Raw genomic sequence first — 18,717 nt, forward strand, 5'->3', positions numbered from 1 at the left:
ACATCATCCTTCCTCTCTTTTCACTCCTTTTCAGTTGAGAGCATACCATTGTTCCAACCACCCAGTCATGTTTTAATCTTCCCTCTCCTTTAGTCCTCATGGGCTGTCTGTTCTATCTCCACAATACTTCCAGCACCTGTCACATCTTCTCCATTCCTATGGTGACCAATTTAGGAGGAGGTTCTCAGACCTCTCCTCTTTCCTTTTCTAGGAGTCTCCTAATTACTCTCTCTCTCTCTCTCTCTCTCTCTCTCTCTCTCTCTCTCTCTCTCTCTCTCTCTCTCCTTCTTCTTCTTCTTTCTCTAATTCATCTTCCTCACTGCTCCAAAATTAATATTGCTAAAACATAGATCTGACCCTGCTCAAGAAAGTCTGGTGGCTTCCCTCTTGCCTTTAGGACTAAATACAAACTCCTCTTCTGTTTGTCCTCTAAAATCCATCATAGTCTGACTACAGGCTATATTTTTAGGCTAATTTTACATTCATTTCATTCACTCCCTCTTAGCTCCTTGTTATTACCATCCCTGAGCCCTATAGGATCATGGAACAAGGGCTGGAGAAGACCTCAAGGCTGTCTCTTATAATTTCCTCATTTTACAGAAAACTGAAACTCAGAAATGCTGAATAATTTGCCCAAGGTTGCCATCTTGGATTCAAACCCATGTTCCCTAATTCCACTCTCCTCATCCCTCTACACTATCCCTCTTCACCTCTGTTTCTTAGAATTCTAGGATCCTTCAGAGTTTAATCCTAGTGCTCTCTTCTTACAGAAAGTCTGACTCCCCTCCCCCAAAATTTTGTATTTTATTGTACATGTTCTATGTTTCTGACACTCACCCATCCCTTGGAGGACAGGGGCCTTTTCCCACTTATCTTTGTAACCTCATCACCTAGCAACCCAATGATAGTATACCATCAGTTCCTAAAGGAACCCTGCTTATAAAAGCTCAGGGACTGTTTGTACATTTCTCTTACCCCCATAAAATGCTCCTCCTGTGCCTTTCTTCCCCCCACACCCACTAAACTGAAGCCTTCATTGAGGGTAAAGGGCCATGATCTCATTCATTTTTGTCTTCCATAGCCTTAGTATGCTTTTATGTGATCAGTAAATGTTTGACTTCACAAGCACTTACAGGAAAAACTGTCCTTGCCCTCAAGGAGATTTCCTGTTGAATATATCAGAAAACACCTTTCTTCTTATAGGGGAGGGCACCGTTCAGTCAGAAGAGAAGTAGAACTCTGTGGTAGGTGGAACCACCTCTTTATTGCCTTGAAGTGACCAGAGACCATGGGGTCTTAAAAAGAAACCTTGGAGACTGTCCAAAGCAGTCAGAGACAACCTTTGGGCATAATCAGAAGAGAGGGGAGCTGTTGAGGCCTATTGGGGAAAAGCACTGGTTCTAGAATAACCTCCTGGGGTCTTAGATCTCAGTTTTTTCATCTGAAAATGGGGGAGTGCAACTAGATAGCTTTGAACTCCCTTTGAACTTTAAATATTTAATATTCTGACCTTCACCTTGGTGTTGTTCCTTTGACTAGAGAGGGTGATCATTCAGGCCCGATCTGCTTCTTTATGCTTGACAAACTGCCTTCAGGAATGTGGTTAGAGAAAGCAAACAGCAACCTTGAGGCATTTCCTGACCATTAGTCTTTCTCCAGCCTTACCTGGTGGCCTGGAGTTCACAGGTGAATGCTCTACTATAGTGATTAAGGACTTGGAAAGGGACCCTCATTGTGGTTCTCTTTCACTTGATGAAGTGTGAACTGATTCAGTGAACCAGAGAGAAAACCTGTTCCTCTTTGGGGAAAGCTGGTAATTCCTAGATTCCGGTCTGTACTATTTAGCTGGACAGCAATAAGATGCATGTGTTCATCTTAACTTGAGAGCAGAGTTACCAGGGGATCAGTTGTACAGATCTGAAAAATTACTCAATTCGCTAGTCATTGTTTTTAAAATATTTTTTAACTCTTGGGCAGTATTTTAGGTGGCAGATTCAGGTTCTTATAGCCATGGCTGGGTAAGTGTTAATAGCCAAAGGGCTTCAACTCCAGGGAAGACTTGAGCCATCGCCAGTGGCAAGTATTTATTTACTCAGCATCTCCAGCAGCTAGTTGGCTCCGTGGATAGATCACCTGGAGACTGAAGATCTTGGGTTCAAGTCTAGCCTTAGACACTTCCGCAGCTGTGTGACCCTGGGCAAGTCACTCAACTCCCATTGCCTAGCCCTTACTGCTCGTCTGTCTTGGAATAAACACTTGGCATCAATTCTGAGACAGAAGATAAAGGTTTAAAAAGAAACATATCAATGTCAGGTACTGGGTATACGGACCCAAGTCCTTGCCCACCAGGGGCCTGCAGAGCAATTCAGAGAGGGAGAGAGTTCTGGAGGCCTGGAACACTAGGAAGGAAACAATGGTGGAGAGAACTGAGGGTGGAAATGAGCTGCTGTGATAGAGGGGGTGTCCTCGAGCAAAAGCGGCAGGGTAGTAGAGCTGGGAGGGGGTAATAGGGAGCCCCCTGAATATGGAGGCAAAGGGCTGGGCTCCCCCTGTTTGACATGGGGAGCTCCCCACCATTCAGCTCTGCAGCCAAAGAGTCTTAGAAACACCTGGACTTTGGGAAGGTTGCACAACCAAGAATGGGTCTGAGGCAGGACTGGAATCTAGGACTTCCCAACTTCTTGCTCTCTACTCCACTACTTGGTGTTAGAGAAATAGCATTTCATGTGGTTTCAGCGTTTCAGCTACTTCTGCACCATCACAGTACAGCTCCTTCTTTGACATTTTTCCTCCCCCTAAGACTAAGATGGAAGGACAGGGTCTAGGCCAGTGAGGTTCAGTGACTTGCTCAAGGTCACACAGCCTGGCTCTATCCACCGAGCTACTTAGCTGTCTTGGTGTATCATTTCATGACTAGAAGGGGTTGGGGGGCTGAGTTTGAGAGGGGCTCAGTTGTCTCTGGGGTCATATTGGAGCCTGGAGCCTCTCAGAGTGTCTCCTTAGGCCAAGGTGGAGGCTTCTTCTATGCTTGCTCTGGGCTTCTATGCTTGCTGCTAGGCTCTCCCTGTTCTTTAGTTCTTTAGTTCTTACCCTGGGTTGCATGACTTATGGGACATGTCTTTCAATGGGGAGGAATGAAACTGTGAACTGGATATTTTGGGGATGTTTCTGGGACCCTGCTAGAAATGCATTCCAAGTCCTGACGGGGTGATCTTCGGCCTGCAGAAACGCCTCTGCTGTCCCAGCTTTCAGCCTGGAGAAGGGGAGGCCATGGACACTGAAAGTTTTCTAAAGGTTACAAAATGCAGAGACTGTGCAAAGTCTGAAACTGTTGGGAGCCCCCGAGGCAGCCTGCTTAGGTAGGGCAGTGTTCAATTACAGAAACTTGATCAGAGGGGCACCTTTTCTTGGTTTGTGAGGGCTAATCCAGCCCCCCTAATACAGGAGAAACCTGACTTTGGAGCTTGCATTGTTGGGGGGGGGGGGGGGGAGGGAAACCAGGCTGAGAATTCTGCTGCTGAGGAGTAAAGATTGAGTGTCTGTTTAGTCCAAACTAGGAGAGGCGGCCCAAGCAATTCTGAAATGTATTGGAACTCGGATCTTGACTTCTTTGTTGTTCTTAAGCAATAACGATGTGTGCCTAGGCAGCTTCCCTCAGGAGCTGCAGCCGAGGCTGGCTCAACACTTCCTTGGCTCTAGGAGCAACTGCAGGGCCTCAAGTATTGGCCTGAGTCCTACTTTCTTTGATTGGGGATAGAGGCTTTCTCAAGGCAACGTGATCCTGTGAACCAGGTGTGGGCTTTGACACGAAAAACGCTGGCAGTTGGTTACTCCAGCCAGTGTGGTATACCTCACTGATCCCCTCAATGGATCAGACACTGTTTGGATGTGTGACCTTTGTTTCCTTGAGACAGATCCCTGGATTTTGTTGAGTAAATACAAGCTCAAGTAAATGAGACTCTTTGCAGGCCAATGGCTGAAAAAATCATTGTGCAGAACACCCAGGCCTTGCAGACAGCACTTATGTAGCATGTTGGGTTTCCCAGTATCAGGACTCCCTGCCTTGGGGGGTGCAGAGCACTTTCAGAAACATTGACGGCAAAGCCCACTGGGATGGAGAAGGTGGCGATCCTTTGTCGACTCGGCTATTATTAGGGTTTCTTGATGGACATAAGGGGAAATGATGTGAGCCCAAACTTGGTTGCCTTGTTTGCTACAGGCTTGACAGTCCTGCCTTTTGGCTGAGGAAGCTCTTCTCCAACCCTGATAGAGTTTTCTCACTCTTTCTTTCTCCTTCCCTTTTGTCCCAGGGAACATAATACCTGGGAGCCTGAGAAAAACCTGGATTGCCCTGAACTGATCTCAGAGTTTATGAAAAAGTACAAAAAGATGAAGGAAGGTGAAAACAACAAACCCCGGGAGAAGTCAGAAAGCACCAAGAGAAAATCCAGCTTTGCCAACAGTGCTGAAGAAATCAAGTCAAAAAAAAAGAGAGAGGTGAGTTGGTCTTATCCCCCCTCACCCCCTTTTCTCTTTGGTACTTGTTTAGGGGGATCCGGTTTTGGTCCTGTTAGCATTCTTCCCAGAATCCTTGGCTGAGGGGAAGCCATGGAGGGAACAAAGAACTTTGAGGGAGGAATTTTGTCTCCTGCTCATGCCCCCTTCTGGCTGAGGAAAACACTGTGCCCCATTTAACCCCAGCTCACTGTACAACAATTCTCAGGCTGGCTCTGCTTCTGTAGAAGACAGAATATGAGTTGTTAAATTTTTGATGAAGGGGAAAAGGTTTTGGAAATGTCCCAAATTTTAATCTGCTCCCCTTCTGCCTTTGTTGCAAAGATGCTGATTATGCTTTGCCCTTTTGGGTTGTAAATTCTTGGATATTGTTTTAAGTATTAGGCCAGGAGTCATGTTGTAATCATTTCAGCTTCAGCCCTTCTAATTTCATCTGGTTTGTCTGGTAACTGGCACAAGCTGGTTTGGGGCCTTATACTATAAACATTTTAGGATATTAAAATCTCAGCGCTGGGAGGGAAGCAAGAAGCCATCCCACCAAATAACTCCACTCTTGGCATGAATCTTTTCTCTGCTACCCTGCTGCCTTGCCTCCCACCACAAACAAACAGGTCACATCCTCCTAGTTAACAAAATAACGGTATTTGTTCATTTCCCCTAGTCTTGATCTCAACCTCCACTAAGAGCTCCCTTCCACTCTGTTTGGTTAACAAGTCTTTCAAGGAAGTCAAGTTAATGAAAGAAGATTCCTAATTTGGAAACTCTAGAAGAAAGCAATTGTTTGAAGTCTTTTTCCTTCTTCTTGAGTATGTGGTTTTTAATGACACTGCCATTCCTCCTCTCTTCACATACATTCTCCCCAAATGCTTAGAGAAGAGCAATGCAGGTATCTTTTAGAGATCCACCAATTCTTATTCCAAGAAAGTGGTAAAGATCATTTCTTCTTTTTTTTTTTAACAGTTAAGCTCTGTCTTAGAATCAATACTGTGTATTTACTCCAAGGCAGAAGAGTGGTAAGGGCTAGGCAATGGGGGTCAAGTGACTTGCCCAGGGTCACGTAGCTGGGAAGTGTCTGAGGCCAGATTTGAACCCAGGACCTCCCATCTCTAGGCCTGGCTCTCAATCCACTGAGTTACCCAGCTGCCCCCAGTAAAGATCATTTCTAAGGTGTTGTAGCCTTTAGCATTTTTAAGTGATCTGGTAGGAATTTATCTTATTAGATGGCCTTTATATAAGGACCAAAGTAATTCTTGATTCTTGGTAGGAGAGGAAAAGAGATCGGCTTTACCCAGAACTTAAATGAATTAGAAATATGAGGCTCCACAAATAGGAATGGGCCATATATGCTTATGTGTCCCTCTTACATTTTCCCTGTTTTACTACCTTATTTGAAGACAGATTTGGACATCACTGTGGCATGTTACTAGGGTAACATTGTGTCTTCCTTCTCTCTGAGGAAAGGGAAATCTGTTGCCTTTTTGCCTCATTTTTAATTTCTCCTGGCAGGCAAAGGTTAGCAGAGAGGGAATTCTCTTAATAATCCATCTTATACTTGGGTAAAGTCAGAGGAGCAAAAAGTGCCTGGCACTCAGCTTCTTAACAAGCCATTGGTTGGCGACTGTTGCTTTCTCGGCCTAATGTGACCATACTAAAAGGAATAGCTTGGCCTGGAGCCACTGGCCAGGGCACCAAGTATTAGCTGGGCCAGATTCAGAGTGGAGCCGACCTTGAAAACAACCCTCAGCCATCCTCTGTCTCTCACCTCTCATCTGGGGGCCCCTGGCGGCATTTTCAGTAGTGCTGGCTGGCACATGGCAGGCAGCTGGAATGATCTGTGAGTGTGTGTTTTAAAGGTACAGGAGGGGATTGCATTTCTTTCCTTAAACCACCACAGAAGAAATTTGTTAGTCGGCATTATGCCTGATTTAAGATAACTGCCTGTGTGATGATTTTAGCATTTTCCTCGCCTCAACTCCTTTTTAGCAGCTTGAACATTTTTCTTCCATTTTTTTCTCCTTCCCTCCCTATGTGGCAAACTGTTTTCAGCCGCCTGCTATGATTTACAGCTCAGTCCCTGTGCCAGCATTCCAGCTGTGAGCAGCTGTGTGCACATCTGGGAACCTTCTCCCTTTACCCCCGCTCCCCCCAAAAACAAGAGCTATATTCTAAGAGCCCACATTTCCCCTTGATCCATGGAATTTCCTTCTCAAATGAAGGTTCTATTGGGACCTTCTGAATCCTTTATGCTTTGTTTCTCCCAGAAGAGTGAGAAATTAGTATCAAATTAAAGATTTTATTATGAAAATGAAACACTAGAGATTTCGCTTCTTCAGGTACTCTTCAAATCTGGTTCCATGTTGCTACTCAATAGGTTAACAATTATAATCCTGTAACTGACTTGAAAATGAGCTTTTAAAAAATTCATGGTCTGTGAATCTCAGTCATCAACTTACTAACAGCCAAGTTTGCAACTAGGGCTGGCGGTTGAGGATGGACTGGAAAGAGCGTTGCATTTCAGTCAACTCTGGAGAATTAACAGTGATCTCATCCCTCCTACTTCATATCCCTCTCCATCCTGGAATGTAGACTAGAACCAGGATGGGGTTGGGGCGGGGTAGATATGAGTGTAATAGGATAGAGGTGTCTCGGTGTCTTAGTGTTATAAATCCTATGTCCGTTCTTATATTAGTACAGCTAATTGTTAGGTGACTTTTAGAAAACTAATATTGTAAATGGCAGGGAGCATTTGTGAGTGTCTGACATTAGATTCCACACTCATAGTCTGCCATTTCTGTTAAGAGGAGAAATGAATTTTCTCATTGGTCCCTGAGAATTTAAGATGAGGCATTGCATTTAATCTGACTTGTTATGTTTTCTAGCAGGTTTTTTCATTTACATTATTAATCATTAGCATATTATTCTTCTAATTCTGTGTTTTCTTTTATCAGTTTAAATAAACCTTAATGTTTCTCTCCTGACTTATTTTCTTAACACAAAGATTATCCTATTTTATCACACTCATATATCCCAGGGAGTTCAGTCATTCAGTATGTCTCCAAGTTGTTTTCGCTACTATACAAAGGTCTTTTTCTGAATACTTCCATCGTATATGGGATCTTATCATTGACTTCGGGGGGTGGGGGGGGGGCGCGGCGGAACAAGGTGGGTCTTTTCCCAGTAATAAGGTCTGTGGATATGAACAGTTTCATGATTTTTCTCCTGTAACTCTTAAATTGTTTTCCAGAATGGTTGGACTTCACAGTTCTGCCAGTGCTGTATTCAGGGGACTGAATTTCCACAGCTTCTTCAACATTGACTATTTCTATCTTTTCACTTTCTTGTAAATTTGATGAATATTAGATGAAATCTCAGAGGGGTTTAATTTCACATTATTTGTTGGGACCATTTTTTCATATGGTTGTTGACAATTTGCTTTTTTTTTTTTTTTTTTTTTTTTTAAGAAAAAAATTATTTATTGCATTTTTTTCTTTTTGAAAACTTTATGTCCTTTGACCACTTCCCTATTAAGGAAGGGCATTTCATTCCATAAAGATGAAAGCTCAGAGTGAGATGGCTGAAATGTGCGAGGCTTGAATTTGAAAAGAAGTAGTTGTAGAACAAATGAAAGGAATGTGTTTTGCATGATTGCACAAATATAACCTATATCAAATTGCTTGCCATCTCAGGGAGGGGAGGGGGAGAATTTGGAGTTTTGAGGAACAAATGTTGGAAATTGTTTTTGCATGTAATTGGAGTGAAAATAAATAAATAAAAGGTACTCCTTGTGTAGCAGATAGTAACCTTAGAGAGCTCAATCATGATACATTTTAAATTTCTTATCAGGGGAATCAAGGGCTATTTGGCACCTGAAACTTTTGAAGGCAGTCCTGCCTTCTTATAAAAAATGGCTTCATGCGTAGTACAATCTCAATGAATCGTTGATCCAAACTGCAGGCTCTTACAGGTAGTAAATGTTTAACAGAGATCTACTGAATGGAAGCAGAGTGTTGAGGTGATGCAGCAGATAGAGTGCTGGAACTGGAGTCAGGAAAACCTGAGTTCAGATCCAGCCTCAGACACTAGATCAGTGACTCTGGGCAAGTCATTTAACCCAATTCACCTTAATTTCCTCATCTGTAAAATGAGCTGGAGAAGAAATAACAAACTACTCCATTGTCTTTGCCAAGAAAACCCCAAAAGGGATCACGTATAGTGTTAACAACAACTGAATGGAATCCAGTGTCTCCCCAGAATTTAAGGAATAAATAGAAGTTAAAGTAATTTGAGCTGGTGAAAATATTTTTCAGGTTAACTTAGGTTGCTCTTGGTAGATCAGAGAAATGGTTAGTTGTATTCTTTCTCCCAATTGTGATGCCTTAATTTTTGTTTTTGTAGCAGAGCAATGATATTGCCCGAGGCTTTGAGAGAGGACTGGAGCCAGAAAAGATCATCGGGGCAACAGATTCCTGTGGAGATTTAATGTTCCTAATGAAATGGTGAGCGTTTTGGTCTCTGTAGTTCAATGGAGCAAACGTTTACCAAGTCTCTACTATACTGTGCCAAAGACATTGATTGTCCTGTGTTCTGGGGATACAAAGACAGAGGGGAAGTAGGTTTTGCCACCATCTTAAATTTATTTATTATTTGTTTGTTTAGGGTTCATTTAATTCATTAATTAATTTAGGGTGTTTTCCCATGGTTACATGATTCATGTTCTTTCCCTCCCCCTCCGTAACCAATGAGCAATTCCACTGTATTTTACATGTGTCATTGATCAAGACCTATTTCCATATTATTAATATTTGTATGAGGGTGCTCGTTTAGAGTCTACATCCCCAATCATGTCACCGTGGACCCATGTAATCAAGCAGCTGTTTTTCTTCTATGTTTCTACTCCCACAGTTATTTCTCTGAATATGGAGAGCATCTTTCTCATAAGTCCCTCAGAATAGTCCTGGGTCATTGCATTGCTGCTAGTACAGAAGTCCATTACATTCTGTTTTACCACAGTGTATCAGTCTCTGTGTACAATGTTCTCCTGGTTCTGCTCCTGTAAGAAGGAAAATTTAGGTATTTATAGATATATATTAAAATATGTGGCCGCCAGGAATCAACAATTTAGGTTGATTCCGTAATTAAATCAGACCCAAGTCAGCATCGGGTTGAAGAGTTTATTTACAGTCTGGTAGGTAAAAAGTAGGAATAAAGAGAAAAGGAGAGAGGCTAGTCCAGGCCAAAGGCCTGGACGGAGAGAGAAGGTTACAAAGCTTAATAAATGAAGCTGTAAGCCACAAGGCCCAACAGCCAGATAGGCAGAGTTTAGAATTGGCCCAGCAAGGCCAAGGAAGTCAGCCTAACTTACCCACGTGACAATATAGAGTGTAAGCTGTCTGTGGTCTCAGGAGATGCTTCTTCCAGTTCGAGATGGCAACTGCTCCCACAGGAAGTTCACTAACTTACTTAAAGAGATACCTCTATCTAATTCAAATGGACAAATGGCAGTTTCTACATTGATTTGGACTGCCCAAAGGGCAGTCCCTTATTCTTGATTTGTTACTTATTGTCACATGTGGGTAACTCGTCTCCCCTCCTCACTAAGGGAGGTTAGGGTGACATCATTAGCACTCCTAGGTTGAATAGAATTTTGACTATTAATGGGCTCGAGCTAATTCTATTTACACACTCCTTTCACTCTGCATCAATTACTGGAGGTCGTTCCAGTTCACATGGAATTCCTCCAGTTCATTATTCCTTTTAGCACAATAGTATTCCATCACCAACAGACACCACAATTTGTTGAGCCATTCCCCAATCGAAGGGCATCCCCTCAGTTTCCAATTTTTTGCCACAAGGAGCACAGCTATAAATATTTTTGTACAAACCAATTTAAATTTATATGTGATGTAGAGCAGCATTTAGAATTTCTGATCTCAGGAATATTGATTATCTTTAGGGATCCTTAATCCTGTTGATGTTCTTAGAGAGTCCCTCAGATTGAATTGCCTTCTTGTTTTCTGACCAGGGCAGTTCTGGTCTAGGAATGTTAAGGAAATCCTCATGCTTTAATCTCAGGACAGACTCTTCCAGTAGAGCACATGCTACTTACCAGAGTGCCTATTTGTGTAGTATTATATAACTAGCCAGAGCAAGTCATACTCTATCATGATAGCTGGTGTGGCATTGGAGAATGCAAGGCTTCCTAAGGCCTCCAGCCATTATTGAGGAAGCGATTTTCAGATAAGATGAAAAAGAAAAGAACTGTTTTTGCAATCAGCATTATTAAGGCCAGTACTGTCCATAGTTATCTCATCCAGAAGAGGGAATGGCTCTTAGCTGAACGTGTGGTACTTCCCTTTACCTCTGTTCCAGCTTTGCTTTAAGACACAAGGTGATTGATGATATGTCCCTCACTGGACGGATGCTGCCTTCTTTCTGTTTCCAAGTGCTTTGGGCTCAAGATGAAGTCTGGTCTTTTAGACTAAACCAGAATGTTTAGACATTCCATCTTGAGTACCATGAAGGAAGCTAATTATCTTAAAAGTGGTTTAATCAGGGGGCAGCTGGGTAGCTCAGTGGATTGAGAGCCAGGCCTAGAGACGGGAGGTCCTAGGTTCAAATCTGGCCTCAGACACTTCCCAGCTGTGTGACCCTGGGCAAGTCACTTGACCCCCATTGCCTACCCTTACCACTCTTCCACCTATGAGTCAATGCACAGAAGTTATGGGTTTAAAATTAAAAAAAAAAAAAAAAAAGTGGTTTAATCAGTAGGCTTAATATATTACCTGATGGAAAAGCTCGTAGTAAATAACCTTAGAAGCTTGTGTTTGAAGAGCCTCTATTGTTTATGGAGAGGAATTGGTAGAGATTATCCCTTCTTATTCAACCACATCTGTTTCCTGTGGTTTTTAAGTCAGATTAACTCATTTTTCTACTTAAAGTCCAAACTTGAGACCCTGCCCTAAGCAGGCTTTCCTTCTGCACAAATGTTTGTATTCTCTCTAACCTCTTAACTCTCCCAGTTGAATGATTGATTCGTCTGTAAAACTGGGAAGGTGGAGCATTTGCTGGCCTTTTAGAAGAATTTCATGACTACAGTACAAGGAAAGTATTGAAGCCTCTTGGTTATCCCTGGAAGTAGGTTTATCTAGGCTGATGAAAATTCATCTTTAACCCAAATCTCATTTTAGCTAATTCTAAGAGAGATTTTCCCCAACTCACCCAATTTCTGAAAAGTGTGGTATTGTCTGAGTTGTGTTTCCTATCTCCTTTTGTTTTCTGTGACCCTTCCTCTAGCAATCCTAATAGTTTTAATATGACCCTAGGCAGGACATGACCAGTGAGTTTTTTAATCATGAGATGTTGGTCTCCGTTTAGAAGGTAGAGACCTATGTGATAAGAAAATAAGGACTGTTCAGCATGAACAATTGACTTTGGGGTTCAGGCCTAATTCTTTGTTTCTAGCTATTAGAGTAAGTTTGTTGTGTGATGAGGTAGCATGTATAGTAAGCTTGAAATTTCCAGTTCTCTCTTTTGAACAGCCAGGATTGTCACTTGCTAACATCCCTGAGTCCTCCATCCTACTCCTTCCACTTTGGAGACTAGGTACAAAGCAGGACTCATGACATAAACTGAGGTGTGTTTTCTTGAGTTTCTCTCTTTTAAATTTGCCTTTCAAAATATTAAGCCTCTGCTTTCCATTTGGTGTTAATAGTCTAGAGGACAGGCAGTTGATACCTTCCTTTCCGAACCACATTTTCTCTGTTTGCAAAATGGGAATTGTCCCTTCTCTCATTCGGAAGCCTCTTGCCATTGTCATAGCCCTTGTATGGAAGCATTTTCTGTCTGTGTCCTTAAGCTCGTTTTCTCTCTCCAGGAAAGACACTGATGAAGCAGACCTGGTCCTCGCAAAGGAAGCCAACGTAAAATGCCCACAGATTGTGATAGCATTTTATGAAGAGAGACTGACGTGGCATGCATATCCTGAGGATGCGGAAAACAAAGAGAAAGAAACAGCCAAGAGCTAAAGCAGGGGTGGCCTCTGCCATTTCTCTTTGTATATAACACATTCACTTCCTCTCTGCCTCCCCTTTCTCCCTTTCAGACCCACCACCCTCTACCCTAAACCCATTCATAAAAACGTGCTTATTACTGTGCCCCACACAAGAGATGTTGGTATTGGTTCTCTCATCACATACCTGATGGTCTGATTCATGATGTGTCTGTAGTGAAGACCAGCCATTTACATACATACTGTGTGTAACCCACCCCATTCTCCCTTTGCCCTGACTTCCCCTACCCCCACTCCCACCCTCCTCTTTGCCCGGAAGATGATGTTTAACTTTTTAATCACCCTAGAGTCTTGATCTTTGTCAGGATTGGATTTGAGGGTTTTGTTACAATGATGATCATTTTAGTTATTGGCTTTGGTTTCATTCAGTGTGTTGATGATCAACAGGCCTGGGAATCACATCGAGGTGTTGGGATAGGATGGGGAATTTGGAGATTTTGCAGGTTATACTTGGCCTGATTTTTATACAGCCACTAGCAACTGCCTACCTGCTAGGCTTTCCCCAAATCCCCCAAGGATACAGTGTGCCCAGTGAGGTCACATAGGCCTTACTCGATAGCCTCCCAATAGAAACACTTGGGGCCCTGGAAACATTACAAAATTTTTTCTTGAAGTACCTCGGACCCCTCAACTCATGTCTTTTAGCAGGCTTTGTTTGTTTCTGCAAAAGAGTCCAAAGTGACGGGATTGTTAACAGTTTGGATTGTTAGCTGTAGTGCATGTGGATGGGGAGAAAATCTAGTTCATTTTTTTATTATTAATGTGCGGTATATATATTGCTCCCTTCCCTTCCTCTTATCTGGTCTGTGTATTTATGTAGGTGTGAGTGACTGCCTGGTGCTGGTGCCAAGATCCTGGATGTTCTTGTTTTCATTCTCTCTCTCTCTTCCTTCCTCTCTCTCTCCCTCTCCCTCTCCCTCCCTGTCTCCATCACTGCCAATTCTTGTAGCCTCCCAAAGCATTCTTGTTAACTACCAAAGAGGCTTCAAACCATTTCCCCAATATCCTTTGTTCTCCTTACCAAGTCTAGGGAAACTAGGTCTCTTACACTCATACTCTACACACCATCAATAAATGAATAAAGGGGAAGCTCTCACAGAAGAGCCATTGGCTATCACACCAGCTTTGAATATGCATCCTTTTTGAGGTGGCAGATATCCTCACTGCGAAAGATTTTGGCTACCAAGAGCTTCCTCTCTATTTTTCCTTTATTTTTTTTATGGGATTTTCTCTCAGTTTCTGGAATGTGGCCCTTTTAGGAACTAGCTGGGTAGAAGGTGGCTAGACATTTGCATCTTGACACAACTTCCTGTTGACCTCCCCATCAAAGTAGGATCTCCTTTGGCTTGACCCTATATCTTGCAGGAATTCCACCCTGCCATTTTCCATGTTACAGTAGTCATATCCTGATCCTACCTTTCTCTCCTTCCTCCCAGCCTAAGAAACAAGATACTTCCTTTTTTTCTTTGTAGATAAGGTTTAGCAGATCATCAGGAAAAGTCGAGAACTTAAGGATCTTGACTATGGTCCTAGTTCCATAGAAATAGAAATAAATGTGAGGATTAGCCTTAACTCTAGGGATCAGGTTGGGGGGGAGGGTGGGGATGGATTTAAACATACTCGGCTCTCTGGCCAGGAACATTACTACCATTGTTAGATTGTTCAGAGTAAAGGGAAATAGGTCGATTTCTAATCTGTAGATCTCAAATCATGCATTGATTCATAGTGTTTTTGATCTCATTTGCCTGGAAGTTGAACTGCTGATTGGAGTTCTGTGCATTTCTATAAATTATCACAAACACCAGAGTGTACCACACTAGAGAAGATAGGCATTTCTTTCTGTAGCAGCCTGGTAGACTGGAATGTTGACAATTGCGTGTTTCCCCATCTGAGGCAGTGGGATTTGGTAAGAACAGGAAATTCTAGGCCTCTAGCAACTGGAGGGTTTTCATCTCTTCTCTCCCCTTGCAGCGACAGAAACTATTCAGGCACAAGAACCATTAAGAGTTGATCATACTTGACCTGAGAAGAAGGCAGGCAGGCAGGCAGGGGTGGTTCTGACAAATGATTCCCAGGTCAGACACTGCTCCTCACCTCTTTACCCTGTGTCCTGCTACTTCTCCATTCCTTCTGTTGAATCCCAGCGCCACACTGGATCTTTGCTAGTATTGCTTTCACCCCCACCCCACAACCCCTCAATCTGTGATAACTGGTTTTTCAGGAATGTAGGGAGGCCATAGCCCTAGGCTAGGTGACTGGCTCCAGCCTCCCTTCCCTCTTTCCTTTTATAGAAGGAGGAAGGATTGCTGTCAGAGCTTCAGCAGCAGATGTCTGCCCATGCCCACCACACTAGCATTTTTTTTTAAGAGCAAAGCAGCTGGTGTAGGCTTTCTTGGTCCTTGAGAAAGTAGTTTCAAGTAGGAGCATGTTTTCCTGGAATCCTGTGCCCTTGGAGAAGTTAATATCTGTGGCTTAAATACTTTCATGCCTAGGTCTTAGATGTTAAAAATATGTGTTGGACTCTAGTTGTCATTCAAAAGTCAAGATCCTTCACAATAACTAGACTTCTAAGTCTCCCAGTTTCCTCTCAGACTGCCACTCCCCCTCCCCCCCAGCCAAATGGATTAAGTGGAGGGGGGTGGGGCAGTCAATTTAAGCCACAGGACCGGCAGATGGCCCCCTTGTTGAGATCTTAAACTGTCCCAGCTGTTAGACTACCAGCAGGAAGCAGCCTTGAGTTTGAGAAGAGACCAGAAATCCAGTTGTCTGTCCTAGGAAGTTGCTTGCCTTCACTCAGATTATCTTCAGCCAGAGAGATTCTTGCTCTAGCTTCTGGGATATTCTCCAGGATCTAAGTGTATTTGATTGCATTATGTGTTCTTAAGTTGAGTCACTAATAGCCTTGCCTCCAGCTTTTGGTTGTCTGTTTGATACCTGGAAATGGTGCTTTATAGATGGCACTTGAGTTGCTGTGGCATTGTGTTAGAGGTTAGGTGGATATCCTCAGCATTACCAGCTGGAGTGGTCAATTCAGTCATCCAAGATGGGCCTCTGACACAGGAGGCCACACATTTGTCTCTTGTGACTGCCAGAGGGTTGAGTCGTTGCCACATGTCTCTTTTGCTTTGTGGAGCCAGGGGTGGCAAGGTTATGTTGACCCAAATTTTGTCAGCTCTCTTCCAGAGAAGATGTTTGCCTTATGCCATACGAGATGCCATATTACTCATCTTTGTAGTGAATATGCCTAGAGCTGGGGCAGAATCATCTCTAACAGACTTGATGTCATCCTGTGGGGTAGATAGTCAGCATCGAAGGAGAAGGCAGCCCTTCTCTTCTTATTTGCTCAGTGGTTTGGGGGTTAGTGTCAGCCCTCACAGTTTGCTCCGAGTCATGTCCCATCCACGCCAAAGGAGGCATCCTCTGATGGGACTGCTGGCGTTCCAGCTGGAGTCAGCATCTTTTTAGGAACTGCTTGGCCTTTCCTCTCAGGTAGCCTTCATTGTAAAACCATGGCTGAATGGTAAGACTATCTGGCAGCTGTAGGCAGTGTCTTTAAGGTTATCTCATGCGTTCTTAACTTGCATCTTTAGAACCCTCTCAGCTTCTTTACTGTCCTGCTCTGACAAAGCCCACTCTGCAGTCATCTCTTCTCATTAGGCCAAAATCATAAAGACTTGGGTGCACCATAAACACTTGTGCCAGAGGTGTTATCAGGAGTCATTCAAACCTTTTTCTTGGCCCTGAGAAAAAGATGGATTTTGACCACTATGGTTTAGTTTGGCTGCAAATTAAGTGGCAGGACTATTTCCCTCCAAAATGAAAAGTCCTTCTTAATCCCTTACATTTGTGTCTTCATGGAAATCTCTGGGGAAACACAAGGATCTATAGTCATGCTGGGCAGGTGATGGGTATCTCTCGGTCTGGTAATAAAAGGGATTAAGAGAAGGGGGCAGGGGGGAGGCATTTCTTATTTGTCTAGGGGTTTAGGGGAAACAAACTATTTTGCCAACCTTGCTGGAGCATTGTCTAGTCTACCCTCCAATGTTAGAGGAAGTTTCATACTGGGTCTGCACCACCATCATATTGACTTTATAAGGACAGATGAGTGGTGTGGGTTGCTCACTTCTCAGATTACAGGTCTTTCCATTTGTAGCCCTGCCCTAGATTCCTGGTGGTCTGGACTGAAAGCTGCTGGAGTGCATTTGGTATTTCCCTTTACAGGGAGGGAACCCAAGCTCAGTACTCTCCTCCATTGTTTGTAGAAAAACTTCATGTTTCTGATTTCATGTGTTCCTTAAGGTATTTTGGCCATATCTCCTCAGAGCCCAACTCATTGAGGTTTTGAGGTGATGAAAGAGTGCCTTATGGACCAAATGGAGTATTCAAGGGTCAGAGAACTCTGGTTTGAGTAGCAAAGTAATTGGAATTTACTCACTAACCTTCTGTCAGTTGAGGTTTTTTAATTTTCTCTACTAGTGGTGACGGATTTGCACTGATCCATTCATTCTCTTGACTAGTCCTTTGTTACCAGTGGTATATATTTGCAAGCTGTTGGCTCTGTGTTGGGGGTTGTCACAGCCTGTAATCTTGGAATAGAGGGACACTGACTATCCCAATCAGGAATTCAACCTATGATACTGGCTTTTTCATGAGTGGTGTCTGCTTATCGTTTGTGCTTAAGCTGGTCACAGACCATATCTGTGAATGATTTATTCTCTTAAAAAATGAAGGTAATTCAAGGCTAGAAAATGTTTTCATTTTGGAAGAGAGGACTTAACAGCTTGTTGGTGAAATGGGAGTCCTTCATCCTTGTCCCTGACTGAAGGGGTTCCAGTTGAATCCCTTTGACCAAGGGTCATTCAGGGCAGAGTTAGAATAGATATCACTTCTTTGGTAGAATTTCCATACAGACAGGGATTTTGTCTTACGCTTTTCTGTGTGTGCCCATCATAGGACCTATCATAGTGCTTCATGTGTGACAGATGCTCAGTAACTGCCAGATTTACCCAAACCTCATTGTAGCTAATGTCCTGGTTTGTAAAAAACATTTATTTTATTGAATGGTAGAATGTGTCCCTTTGGTAGATCACACAAGAACAACTTCGATTCCTTAACAAACCTTTTACCAGAGCTACTCATCACCCTTTTAATAATTCCTTTCCTTGACAAAATTTTTAAGACTGATTAGAAGGCCTGAAAACAAGGAAAGAGTAGTAAATGGGAACATGGATTATCCACAAGTAAGCTGCTCTGCTCCTTGAATGGGTGAAGATTGCAAAAATATTTCCAGTTTCTTTTCTCTTCAGCTGAATTTCTTGGGTTTTAATCTACCTCATTTTATCAAAATAAGTTCTTCAGCTTGTGTCATTGCTGCTCTAAATGTCATCAGTGACTGGTTTCCTAAGGGGTGGTTTCACCACCTCAAAGTGAACGCACATTCTTTTGCCTTTTTTCTCCCTGTCTTTGTTTTCATGTTGCTTCAGCCCTTCTTCTGGAGCAGTCTTTTCCATCTAAGTCTTAGTTTGTGGGAGGCGGCACTCCTAGGGCCTGTTGCCTTTAAGGATAGCAAGGAAAGGCATTTTGAAACAAGGTGTAGAGGAAGGCGAGGGCAACCACTGGAGAAACCTGTGCTCACAGGCAGCTTACACAGAAAGAGCCATTAATTAAGACATTTCAAAGTCAACTGATTGTGGTCATTAATGTCACAATAGATCAAAACCTCATTATCGCAGGCTCAGTAAAGAGCCTTCAGTATTAATCGGAAAATCTAATAGGAAACTATTATCGAGAAATTAGACCAAATTGAATCCGATGAACTTCCCATCTCGTTATGCTCTGTTTTGGGGTGTGACCATCAGTTCTGATGCAAGCCCAAGGAAGTCCAGCTCATGCCGGAGGGGATGTTATCCTCCCAAGGGGCTGGAACTAGTCAGACTTTCTCAGCCAAAACCCCAACCCAAAAGTGTTCTTGTCTAGATCTTACAAGGATTTGTTGATTGACCTTCCTGGTTTTTCCCCACTGTGTACAGACCCCCGCTGGACATTGGGGAATTGAAAGGGGCAGAAAGCTGCGATAGTGTGACTCGCCAGGTTGGAGTTGGCATGTTATTAACAGCCTTTTTTGAGGCTGGCCT

The 18,717-nt window shown here is 43.1% G+C and overlaps 1 protein-coding gene across 3 annotated transcripts in view; it reads left to right on the forward strand.

Annotated features, from left to right (window-relative positions):
- Positions 1 to 12,859, forward strand: part of CBX5 (chromobox 5) — a 29,739-nt gene extending 16,880 nt beyond the window's left edge. For 2 of the 3 annotated variants that reach the window (XM_044677664.1, XM_044677665.1), the window contains exons 3-5: positions 4,311 to 4,497; positions 8,911 to 9,011; positions 12,389 to 12,858. In XM_044677664.1, the coding sequence (XP_044533599.1) occupies positions 4,311 to 4,497; positions 8,911 to 9,011; positions 12,389 to 12,539 (439 nt within the window). In that variant the 3' untranslated portion in view covers positions 12,540 to 12,858. Of the gene's footprint in view, positions 1 to 4,310; positions 4,498 to 8,910; positions 9,012 to 12,388 lie in introns of all 3 variants that reach the window. The other variant, XM_044677666.1, reaches the window with a different exon arrangement.
- The last annotated feature ends 5,858 nt before the right edge of the window (positions 12,860 to 18,717 follow it).

Source organism: Gracilinanus agilis, chromosome 5 (assembly GCF_016433145.1).
Source record: "Gracilinanus agilis isolate LMUSP501 chromosome 5, AgileGrace, whole genome shotgun sequence".
NCBI classification, from domain to species: domain Eukaryota; kingdom Metazoa; phylum Chordata; class Mammalia; order Didelphimorphia; family Didelphidae; genus Gracilinanus; species Gracilinanus agilis.